The 13,173-nt window shown below is 41.8% G+C and overlaps 1 protein-coding gene across 13 annotated transcripts in view; it reads right to left on the bottom strand.

Annotated features, from left to right (window-relative positions):
- The window catches only part of dtnba (dystrobrevin, beta a), a 705,977-nt gene that overhangs the window by 177,582 nt on the left and 515,222 nt on the right, over nucleotides 1-13,173 (bottom strand). For all 13 annotated transcript variants that reach the window (XR_005460995.1, XR_005460994.1, XM_038800081.1 and 10 more), the window contains one exon: nucleotides 3,073-3,160. Coding sequence is in view for 11 of the 13 variants with exons in the window: in XM_038800081.1 (XP_038656009.1) it covers nucleotides 3,073-3,160 (88 nt within the window). In the remaining 2 variants the exon portion in view is untranslated. The remainder of the gene's footprint in view (nucleotides 1-3,072; nucleotides 3,161-13,173) is intronic.

The raw sequence follows: 13,173 nt of genomic DNA, 5'->3' as shown, positions 1-13,173 counted from the left end.
CAGTACTTTATGCGGAATTATCCATGACCATTCTCCCTCATGAAGACAAAAACTTCAGAAATTAAAGATAAAAAGGCAATTTGTTCATTAAGTTAATTCCCTTGACAGCCAATTCACCCTACGCAACCTACTCAATCTCCTGAGGGCAATGCATAACCACAGGTAAACCCCAAGATAAATCACAAGAGCAATTAATCTCCATCTCCCAAAGGCAATCAAATAAAATTCAGTGACATTAAATCAGGCTTACGACCTGCATTAATAAACTTTCAATCAATGCATTGTAAATTGATCTCCATGCTATGCCTTGAATAGTTACTTTTAAGCCACAAATACAATTGTCAATGTAAAAAACCCAACAAAGTACTTACTGGCTTGTACTGGATTGTGAAAGTCTGAAGGACATTTGATTCGAGCTCTTCAGGGCATGATTTGATTCAAGTTCTAGTTTTGTGTTAATATGGACCTAGCATAACATAATGGAATGGAGTGGCTGTTTCTCAACAATGTGTAAAGCCAAGTCAAACTGCTACCAGCTAAGTACACCTTTTACTCTTGTAATCCAACTGATCAAAAGCACTTTTTCTCCAATATATCTTACCGAGAATGTTTAAGATTGCAGCAACCTAATATTGTACAATCTCTGTAAAGATCGATAGCTTTTAGAAGAGATTCCAACTTCCAGTTACTAGCTGAAAGAATGACAAGGCAAGATTTCACATTTTAAAACATTTACTGTAATAACTGATTAAAAATGAACTATTGATTGAACACTATTTTCGTTTTGTAGGCAACTTTAACTTTAAACCACAGAGAGGAACTTTCAGTTTTACACTTAACACACATCACACTCCCTGTGGACTTGCAGTCCTTATAAGCAAGCCATCCACAGTTGCTCCATGTTTCCAATGGGTTCTTGCATCCCTGTTTCTCTTAGTAATTTTGAGTGGCCACCTCCAGGTACTTCCCTCAATGTTGGAGAGTTTCTTAAATCCACCATCAGCAGGAAACCTATTCTGGTGATTCTTTTTCCCTTGGTCATGCCAGGACAAATCTCCAGGAATTCTTAGGTGGTTACAGGATGCATCTCTTCAACTACAGATCACTTCCCTCCGAATCCAGCCGTGGTAGCTTGCAACAGCCTAGCTCTTCCTCCATCTGCTGACCACACAATATCGCTGTCTATATGAGATATTCATTGATTTGTAGAGAAGCCTGTAACCTGCTTTCAGAGGTGGCTTCCTCTGCCCTCTTCCCTATGGCAACGTGAAACACATTAACCTGGCATGCAAGTAGAAATGCAAATTAGCTACCTTGGCCATAACTCACTTTTACCTTGGAAGTAAATTGATAGTTTACAGCATAATTGTTTACAACCTGATACTTTAAATACCTTTCTGGGACTTTGGGAGACTCAATATCTATTCATTGTAAACTCAGAGGCTTCTGCCTTTGTCTCAAAGCATAAATATCTTGCACCTTCTATCCAGTAAAACAATCTAAGCCCTCCTTTGATCTTTAACAATCAAATCACCCAGCTTTACTGTCAGGCAGATTGCAGGACAGATCACACAACCGCCTTCATTCATCCTAAATTTAAAGCTACTCTGCCAAAATATATCTTGTAGTCACATAATTGTAACAATATTGTAAGACTTTGATAATATTATTATATTTCTAAGGGCTTTGTACAGGGTGAAAATAATTTTTTTAATTAACCACTTTTTAAATAGTTCAGTTTGAATTTCTGTTAGACAATTATCATTCAAGGTCATTGAGTAACAGGAAGGCAGTTACTTGTCAGGAACCAGTTTATGACTGATGGTACCTTTGAGTCTGAATTCAAAAGGTTGCCTGCTTTGAAGGAATAGCTAAAAGGGTTGAATTCACTAGTTTATACTTGGGATGATACCTTACTTGTAAACAAACCATGCAATGCTTTAACTGATCTATACTAGGGGGAAGCTTCATTTTGTGACATTATGGTCGGAGGTGTTTTTAACATTTGTTCTTAATGGTTTTACCATTTGTAGAAATGGGTCAGAGAATGTTCATGTGAATGTTTACGATAGGTGTACGATTGACAAGAGGATGGGACATTATTTATATGTTAGTAATCTGTATCTAAAGGAATAAAATATAAACTCTGGGTTTAAGGAAGTTAGAGATTGGGTTGTGTCTCAGTATACAATTTATGAAACAGGCTGCAAAGGCTGAGTGACGCTTACTTATAGCCAACGAAAAAGGGCAATTTGGACTACCTCCAAGTAAAGGAGGAGGAATAATGAGAATGGGGGATCAAAGTTGGAAAATTAGTATTTCTGTTGGCATAGTTTTATCATTGCTTCAACAATGTGCATCTTCTAAGACACAGTTAGTTATTACTTCTGAGACAGAAGAAACATTGGCTGTATTGTCAGCATTCAAGGAATCCTAGGCCTTCGGAGGATAAAGTATTTCCAGGCGGCCTTCGCTGCTTAAGTATATTTTACATTTTATTTATAAATTCTGCTTAATTCACAAATACTAGTTATTTGTACATTGTTAGGCCAAGCACAACTAAGAACCTCTTTGCTCCAGGTTAAGAATTCTGAACTTGTGATTTTATTTAAAAGAGTTTTATACATCAAAGTCCCTAAATTTTACAATCTATGCTGATATATAGTTAATCCATTGAACATGCACATTCATCAGTCACTCCCTGGGCGCAATTGTATGGAATGGAACAGAGAGCTAAGATCAAACAGATAGCTTCTATCTTAAATCGCAACCATAAGACTATATGCTTTATGTACAAGGGATACTCTGGAGGCATTTCAAGGCTGTAATGCTTCCTTTGGTTCAACCATTATAAGCCACTCAATTCACTCCAAGGATTCATAACATTGCTTGAAATCCTTTGATCGGATGAATGCTCGAAAATTAAGGCAAAGGTCCATTATTGTACATCTTACAAAAACTATGCCATCCATATCCTTTGATCTAAAAAGCTGTCATTTAATGGGTGTCAGTTGTCAAGCCCAAGGCCGGAAATAAATGATTAAGTGGAATAAGGACGGCTGTGGTACTTACTGTGTTTCCAGCTTCTGCAGCTAGTCGGGCAGCATACCTAGCAATCAGCCTGTGTTCTTCATCCAGTCGGCTCGGACTGTCCAAGACACTAAACAGATAAAATAAAAACCTTTTAGAAATTAACCTTTTATTTTCAGGTAGCGAATCTCTTCCCACCAAAGTTAATGGGATTGGAGCCTATTTGTGAGTTCAGAGATTCGGTCGTGTTATTGCATCAAATCAGGAGTGCAACATTGCAAACCCACCAAACCCCAAAGGAGGTGAGGCACTCACTCACCATCCAATCATGTAAGGCTGGGGCTTGACACTGATTGATCCAAGTCTATTGGCAAAAATCATAAATTATGTGAAAGTATTAAAAGTAAAAATCAGATGTTTTGCCCAATGTATGAACATATCATTGACCAATACTCTATTTCTTAGAAAATAAAATAATTTTTGATACTGTTTTGAACAACCATTCTCAAGGCTCTCAAAGATGTACCAAGGGCGATCTTATACCAACATAAAATATAGTCAAAGTCAAAAGAGGAGATTTTTGTGTTTCTGAATTTCCAAAGGACAGCAATGGAAACAATGAAATTAAGTTATTTGCATATGCCTTGAATTGCCCTGATAAAGCTAGATATTCTAATTGCAGATCTGACTAATAGAATTGTATGAATAGACTGAGTATGGAATGTTGGGTGAAATCTTGAGCAAATTTAGTTTCCCTCAAAAGGAATCCACTTTCCTGATGTGCTGAAGTGGTAAGTTAAGGCAACTATATTGACAGAACATTTGATAAACAGATGTTATTAGATTTTTGTAAAAATGTGAGAATGTTTTTTTGCACATAATGTTTGGTAATGTCATAAACATACAAATGACCCAATTACAATTTTATATTTAATGTGTGAAAGCAATTTCCCCGCACAGCTATATAGCGTATTCTTAAATTAATTTAATCACAAGCAGAACCCAGTCTCAATCTATAATTATTTTTCACTGTGGAAAATCAGTCATGAAGTGCACCATTTCATTCACAGCTAAACGTCCACCAAGTCGTAGTCTTGCGCCCCAGGCTCCTGTACTGCTACTCTCATTAACTTCAATACCTACTTTGCATCTCACTCCAGGCCCAACTCTCAGCATCTGAAAGCTGTAAGCCCACCATTTCTATATTTTCCTCTGGTTCTAAGTCCCATTCGCGACTATTTTAACAAACGGCAGCCTTCCCCTTGATTCCATATGAATTAAGACCAAAACCACAGCTCCAAGTTTTGCAGCAAAAGAGGAGGAATAACACTCAGCTATAATTAAAATTACTTTAATTTGCTGAGCCTGGGAAGAGAACGTGGGAGAGAAGTGGTCTGTTATTGGAGGAGCAGTTCCTAGCGGAATCTTTCACCTCACTTACTTGTATTTTGATTGTTGGCTCCGCGGGCCGGATAAAGAGGTATGGCAGGTTGGATTGTGCCCTGTGGGCTGCATGTTGGAAAATCCAGCTCTACTCCATGGTCGACCATCTAAAAATGTCTGTTCATTCTGCTACTCAAACCCTGGTATCCAAATCCTGTCTTTCACCAAGTCCTGCATGTTCATTAACCCTACTGTTGCTGATTTTTACACTGCCTCCTTTCATCAAAATTAACAGTTTTAATTTTCATCATGTGTTTATATTTAAAAGTGATCCCATCCCTCACTCTCTTTGTAAACTCAATCCTCTGCCCCATTTAACCAGGATTCCCTGATGTATTGTAAATATTTTTGAGTGCCCACCCAAAATATATACCTGTCCTGGATTACAGGAGGTGACAAACGGTGCATGCAACTCATCATCAAGCAGAGGTGAAGGATAATGAAACTTTGGGGCTGTCTTTTTAAAGGTTCCCCAAGACTGAACTACTAATAAAATAATTAAGTGCTCACCTCAAAACATCTATCCTTCAAGACTCAATATCCCTCAGAAAGGGGGGGAAAAATCGGGAGGGCCGTCGTGAAGTCGGCCGAGTTTCACGAAGGCCGCGTCGGCAGTGCCTATGTGACGTCAGCCGCGCATGTGCAGGTTGGCCGGCTCCAACCCGTGCATGCGCGGCTTACGTCACGACGGCTGACAGCTCGAACCCGTGCATGCGCGGTGGCCGTCTTTCCCCTCAGCCACCCCGCAATATGTGGCGGATTGATCTTGCGGGGCGGCGGAGGGGAAATAGTGCGTCCGATTGAGACGCCGGCCCGACGATCGGTGGGCACCGATCGCGGGCCTGTCCCCTCCCGAGCACAGTCATGGTGCTCATTCCCCACCAGGCCCCCGACAAGCCCCAAAACTGGAATCTCACGGCGATTTCACGACGGCAGCGACCAGGTGTGGTTGCCGCCGTCGTGAAATGGTCGCGAACGGCAGGCCGCTCGGCCCATCCGGGTCAGAGAATCGCCGGTCGTCGTGAAAAACGGCGAATGGAGATTCTTCCGAGCGGGGGGTGGGAGAATCGCGGAGGGCGCCAGGGGGTTGTGAAATTAGTCAGGGGGCCCTCCCGCAATTCTCCCACCCAGCGTGGGGAGCGGAGAATCCAGGATATTTCGAGACAAAAACAACATTCACCTGAATTTAAAAAATTAGTTTCATTACTTGAAACTATCCACTGAAGCTGAGCAGACAAGCCTTATGGCAGGACTGAGCTAGTGATAGCTGAACAATATCTGAACTGCTGTCTCAATCAGGAAAAGCAATTACCCAGAAGGAAATTTTGTATGCTTAGAACAATGCAACCTTTCCCCTCAGGTATCAGCTTGGCTCAGTTGATAGCACTCTTGACTCCAAGTCAGAAAGTTGTGGGTTCAAGTCCCATACCAGAGACTTGAGCAAATAAAAATCTCGGCTAACACCTCTGCAATACTGAGTGAGTAATGGACTGTTAAGAGATGGCATCTTTCAGATAAGGTGTTAAACTGAGCTCCATCTGTTCTCTCAGGTGAATTCAAAAGATCCCACGGCATTATCCTGAAGGTCAGGGAGCTGTCTTGACCCATATTTACCCTCAATCAACACTACAAAGAACATTATCTGGTCATGATCAAATTGTTGTTTGTGGGAGCTTGTTGTGCACAATTGTTCTGCCATGTTTCCTGCATAAAATTATCTACAGTTCAAATGTATCCAATTGACTGCAAGGTATTCTGGGACTTGTGTTTCTCTACCAACTTCTTATCCGCAAGTCTTTTTTTGAGTTTGCACATTCTCCCCGAGTCTGCGTGGGTTTCCTCCGTGTGCTCCGGTTTCCTTCCACAGTCCAAAGATGCGCAGGTTAGGTGGATTGGCCATGTTAAATTGCCCTTAGTGACTAAAAAGGTTAGGAGGGGTTATTGGCTTACTGGGATAGGGTGGAGGCATGGGCTCTTCCCAAGGGCTGGTGCAGACTCGATGGGCCTAATGGCCTTCTTCTGCACTGTAAATTCTATGAAGAGTCTGTCTCTGTTCTTAACATGAGAGAACCATCCCTGATGATGACTTAATTTCATTAAAAATAGAATGAGTAGTTGTGGATTCAGAGGAGCCCAAGAGTATAGTACCTTTTGCCAAATTGCACATTGGGGCACATATATCTCTATGATAATGGCTCGTCATCTGAGGTCAGTGGTGAACAGATGGCTCTTTCATTTCACGTCCACTGTCCTAACCAGCGAACCCACCCTTAGGTGAATGAAATAAACTTGCCCACAACTCCGCCTTGCAACTTGTAGCAAATAAATGGATCCTGTATAAGCAGAGCAAGCAAAGATGTGTCTCAACAAATTAGACTGAAGAACCCATATGGAGACAATCAATCTAACCACAAGAGTATAAATTAGAATACTTTGTTCCAATTCCAAATCATATACCGAAAATGAAAGGGAGTGAAATAAAGATGGGATTAATAGATTAAACAATTAAAACAGTTTTCAAACATTAAATCCTCCGAATGATAAGAATCTGAAGGCATGAAACTTCAAACTTCTGAATGTAAAGTTTCAGGGCCAATTTTGTTGTTTAACAATGAATAAGACACATCAGACCAGTAAAAAAAAAAAAATCAATGTTTTCTGGTATGTTAGTTGGTAAACACAGTGATTGCACACACTTCAAGCATTTGAATGGCAAATCTCTCAGCAAGATATCAGTGCAGTGAAACTTGGGAGGAGGTATAGAAAGGTAACAGCAACTTGTTGATTTCTGTGTTTAACTGCACGTGAGCAGACGCTTGGGTTTGACATGTGAGTTTCCCATTATGAAAGGTGTTTGTCTTGTCACATAGCTTCAGTAAAGTCGTTATGTGGGTGGATCTGGGCTGTGGCTCTGTGAGTTTTACTTTTGCTTTGAGTTTTGAACTGCACAGGATGAAATAAGTGTCTTTCTCGGTCTTCCTTTTAAAAGTTGTTCCAGACGGCATGGCAATAGAAAAGAGATAATTGCTTTCTGGGAGGAATTCAAATCTGCTGTTTGAAAAGTGGAATAGAGGGCGCGATTCTCCGTTCCCACGCCGGGTGGGAGAATCGCGGGACGGCCGCTCTGGCACCCCCCGTGATTCTCCCACCCCCCCCCCAAAATGGCGTGTCGCTCGGAGAATCGCGGGTCGCCGTTTTTCATGGCAATCCGCGATTCTCTGGCATGGGCCGAGCGGCCTGCCTTTCCCGACCAGTTCATGCCGGCGGCAACCACACCTGGTCGCTGCCGGCGTGAACATGGCGCCAAAGGTGAGTTTATGGCTTGTGGGGGGGCGGAGAGGGGAGTGAGCACCACGGCAATGCTCGGGAGGGGACTGGCTCGCGATCGCTGCCCACCGATCGTCGGGCCGGCATCTCAAAGGGACGCACTCTTTCTCCTCCGCCGCCCCGCAAGATCAAGCCGCCACATCTTGCGGGGCAGCGGAGGAGAAGACGGCAACCGCGCATGCGCGGGTTGGCGCCCGCCAACCTGCGCATGCGCGGTTGATGTCATTAGGCGCCGCCGCGCCGTCATTCTCGGTGCGCCAGGCCTTGACACCAGCGACAAGGCCCGGTGGCCGCGATTTACGGCACGGCCCTCCTAGCCCCCCAGGGGGAGGGTGGGGGGAGAATAGGAGGCGCGGAGCGGCCTCCGATGCCGTCTTGAAACCCGGAGAGGTTCACGACGGTGTCGGGCCTTGCGGAGAATTCCGCCCAGAGTATCAGTAACAACAGTCTTTTTCAGGTCAGAATACCGAGGGCTGGGCAACGCCTTTGAAAAGGGGTTTCTAGTTTTACTTGGATTTTGTTAGTGAATTGGAACAGTTAAGGGGGAATTCATCAAGGGTTATACATAGATTACTGAAGCTGTGTGGGGTCTTTGTGTTTTTAATTGACAAAAAAATTCTTGCTTTGTGTTTATACAAATGTTAACTAAATTCTTAGAATAAAGCTTGTTTTTCTTTGATTAAAAGAACCTAAATAGTCAGTTGAATAACACCTGAAAGGTTCTTGTGCTCATCATAGATAGAATTTACAGTGCAGAAGGAGGCCATTTGGCCCATCGAATCTGCACCAGCTTTTGGAAAGAGCACCCCTCTTAAGCCCACACCTCCATCCTATCCCCATATCTCAGTAACCCCAAGGGCAATTTAGCAATACCAATTCACATAACCCTGCATATCTTTGGACTGTGGGAGGAAGCCAGAGCACCCGGAGGAAACGCACGCAGACACGGGGAGAACGTGCAGACTCGCATAGACAGTGACCCAAGCTGGGAATCGAACGTGGGACCCTGGAGCTGGTTAGCAACAGTGCTAACCACTTTGCTACTGTGCTGCCCCATCCCAGCCAAATTCGACAAAAAGTTATAGGTCAGGTAAACTCCAGAGTTTACTTTGGAGTTTTCTAAACCCTGGCTCATAACAGGTTGCTGTTCAATTTACCCTTCAGTAACGGTGTTTCATAGAATCACAAATTTGGGTGTACATATGAACAAAGGAAAGGTACTATGAAGAAACTTAACTTGCTTATTCAATCTGAAATGTTAAATTACTTATTTGATGCACCTAAACTTTCTTTGTTGTGTGCAGCCCGTTTATTTTAGCAGCAGCAATGTTTTTGCACAGCTGTGTAAACACAGCATCCTAAATAGGGACAACTGTGAATGGTCTGTGTGATGGCTTCATGGAGGTACTGCATGCAGCTGACAGGGAACAGTGATTAGATGTCCTGTCTGCCCTTGTTTTATACAAGACCTTGCAGTTAATTATATTTCCATTCTTTGAACCAGTTGAAAAAGGAACAAAAATACAGCATTAAAAGAAAAAGATATTGCAAATTGCACTGTTAGAGAGTGACCAAGGGCAGGAAAGAGAGGGCACTTTATTTGTTCAGCTTGATAGGTATTGAAAAATGAGAGAGCTTCCCGCTGACAATGATTTGATATTCTCCCTCACTTATCCAAATATCTGACTAGTGGTAGACTGTAATCATATTCAACAATTTATACAAAATAAATGGGAGTCAATTTCAGAAGGAAATAAGAGAATTATGCATGAACAGAATGGATTAGGGTCTTCATAAGAATAAAATGTAAATCTGCACTTTGGAGACTCATACAGTTATGAACACAATACATTTAATTGGCTTTTGGCGTCCTTCCATCGGGGAGAGATGTTGGGAATGCAGCCTGCTGGAAGGCATATTGTGATAGTTTGTTCAGAATGCTGTATGTGTTGTGCGTGTATAAATGATTTAGTTAAACTGGGGAAAGATTAATTGAGACTATTTGTCTGGAAAGTTGAGGGAAAAAGAGTAGAGGTGATAAATACATGCATTTGTAATGAAGCGACAGTCAGATGGCTTTATAAGTAAGTAAGTAAAGTTTAAGAATTTGCATTGGGAGATAGGGACCTGTTTTGTCAGTTGTCGAATTTCACAAAGGAGTAAAACGCTTTTGTAGCTTGCAGAGGTTTCATAAGTAAAGAATGAAAGGTTAATAAATTTTATTTGATCCCAAACGTGGGAGCAACATTAAAGACATGAAAGAATTTTACATTTTGGAAAAGATAAGTTCAAAGGAGTGCTGAGAACAATGAATCAAAGATGAAAGGGAAAAGGGATATGTAAGGAGTGATGATGAGCTGATTTGAGGTTGCCTGTGTGGGAAGATCTCCTGGAAACATCTCTGCTCTGGGAGAAGGTGAAGTTCGAATCAGCCATCAAATCAATCCAGAAAAGCCCTGAGCTGTGAAAAGGAGTCTTGTTCTGAAGTTCTTGGCTTTCCAAAGCAGAGTGGAAATGAGTTTGAGAGGTTGTGTCGTCTACTTTTATAAAAGCGACAGAAATTTTGTCTTGGGTGATATTATTAGATTTTTATAGTTAGAAATCTATAACGGAGTGTTGCCTGGAAGACGTTTGCTTATGGGTCTGACCAAGGAAGAAATATTTTGGGGGAGAATGTTGTGTAAAACAAATTTTAACTGTACAGCTGTAATCTTATGTGCTTAAGTTTTCTTCTTGTTAATAAATCGATTAGGATCCCGGATGAGAACCCAACTATTTGTGGGCAGTACAGTTCCTTCACAGTGGCAGGTTCTCAGGTTTGATTCCCAGCTTAGGTCACTGTCCTCCTTGTGTCTGCGTGGATTTCCTCCGGGTGCTCCTGTTTCCTCCCACAAGTTCCGAAAGACATGCTGTTCGATGATTTGGACATTCTGAATTATCCCTCTGTGTACCCGAACAGGCGCCGGAATGTGGTGACCAGGGGCTTTTCACAGAAATTCATTGCTATTTTAATGTAAGCCTACTTGTGACAATAAAGATTATTATTATTTGCAATTTGTAAAACTGTGGAGGAAAGGTGACTGCACCACATGAGTGATAACACTGACTAATACAGGGGTGGGCAAACTTTTCCGTGCAAGGGCCACATTCAGAAATTCACAATTTTAAAGGGCCGCATAGTATATTAAGTAAAATAATTACTTCACCCGGTTATGATTCTGGGCGCCTCATATAGAACATAGAACAGTACAGCACAGAACAGGCCCTTCGGCCCTCGATGTTGTGCCGAGCAATGATCACCCTACTCAAGTCAACGTATCCACCCTATACCAGTAAGTAACCCAACAGCCCCCCCCCCATTAACCTTAAAAAAATATATATATTTAAAAAAAATTTTTTTTTTTCTTTTAATGACTTGGTGGGCCGCATAAAGACCTTTGGCGGGCCGCATGCGGCCCACGGGCCGTAGTTTGCCCACCCCTGGACTAATAGGTATCTTTTATGTTAAAACAATCTTTAACTTAAACACATAATTTACCACATTAGCAACAAAGAAATTGCTTTACAGATAATAATTACAACAGTTCTTAAGTAATACTTTAACTTATTCCCTACACCTGCCACTATAAATACCAATTAAGCAAACCAATGTAGTTCAAATACCACTTATAAATAAGGTTCTCTTGGAGAGAACCTTTCAGGACACTTCTTGGCAGACTAAATTCCTATGGCAAACTGAAACTAGAGACAGACCTGGCTCCTCCCCTCAATTACATACTCTGTACCCAAAGCACAAGGTATTCTTCTGTCTCCTCCCACAAGATGTCACTTGAACTGATTAGCCAGGACCAAGTATAGTACCTCTCAAAATTATCTACTCCTCAGGGACTGCCAAACCAAAACAATATTCCATTAGACACTTCCATGTAAACAAATAAATGCAGAACCCTCCCCTTGCCAAATCAAAGATTACCTCATTTTTACGACCCTTTGCCATAGAATTCCTACAGTGCAGAAGGAGGCCATTCTGCCCATCGAGTCTGAACCAACCCTCTAAAAGAGCACCCTACCTATGACCTCCCTTCCCGAGAGGACATTAGTGAACCAGATGGGTCTTTACAACAATCAACAATGGTTTTATGGTCATCATTAGGCTTTTAATTCCAGATTATTTTTTAAATTCAAATTTCGAAACCTGCCATGGTGGGATTCGAACCCGGGTTCCCAAAGCATTACCGTGGGTCTCTAGATTACTGGTCCAATGACAAACGCAACCCCCTCCCCTTATCTGTCGGTGCGTTTACAAAGACTGCTGCATTTATTTTTCATTTATTGACTGCTCAAGTGTCACTCTATTTGGACCTTCTCAAATTCAGTCAGAATGTGCATATATAGATTATATAGCACAGAAACTAGCCCAAAAGCCTAATCGATCTAAACTTAACTTGAACCTCCTCCCACCCTTTCTCATCTAAAGCCAGTACATTTTCTCAGGGCCCCAACTGCACAGAGTGAAAACAACCATTTTGATTTCTGCCCTTGTCATGTTGCAAACAATGAAATTTGAATGAGATAGAATTGTTAAAAATTAAAAATACTGTTTGCATCAGATAATGTAACGTTCTATGGCATCACGGTGGTTAGCACTGCTGCCTCACAGCACCAGAGACCCCAGTTCTTGAGCAACTGTCTGTGAGTAGTTTGCACGTTCTCCCCATATCTGCTTGGGTTTCCTCCAGGTGCTCCTGTTTCCTCCCACAGTCCAAAGATGTGCAGGTTAGGTGGATTGGATATGCTAAATTGCCCCTACACGGTGTTACAAGATGGGGGATTGGGCCTAGGTTAGGGTATTCCTTCAAATGGTTGATGCAGATTCGAGGGGCCGAATGGCCCCCTTCTGCACTATAGGGTTTGTTTGATTCTCTTCTATGAAAAGACCCAGTAAAGGTGCAAAAAAAACACTCCATGCTGCTCAAGCCATAATGGTTCTGCATATTTTCAGGTATTACTATATTAAATTGTTACAAATTGCCAGCCATTCTGCTGTGCATTATCAATATAAGGTACCTGTTAAAATACACCTCAATATTACATAAATCTGAGGGTGCTGTTTCTTCAGCTTAATTGAACTATTGCCAAATATTCCTTGGAATCTAATTATTCATTCAAAGGGGACAAAAGTTGGCAGTAAAAGTGGAATTTAAGTCCGGTACCATTTCTTCATTTTTATTCTACTGCATGTCTGGAAGCCTCAATTAATCATGTTTGAAACCAGTGCAGAACCCTGCCTTTGAAACTGCTATAATCCTCTACAGTTCACAGATTTTAGAATTGCTGTGTGATGACTGAAGTAGCTGGTGGCTTTTTTTAAAT

This window comes from Scyliorhinus canicula, chromosome 6 (genome assembly GCF_902713615.1).
Source record: "Scyliorhinus canicula chromosome 6, sScyCan1.1, whole genome shotgun sequence".
In the NCBI taxonomy this organism is placed as follows: Eukaryota; Metazoa; Chordata; class Chondrichthyes; order Carcharhiniformes; family Scyliorhinidae; genus Scyliorhinus; species Scyliorhinus canicula.
This window is presented reverse-complemented; position numbering and strand designations above follow the sequence as displayed.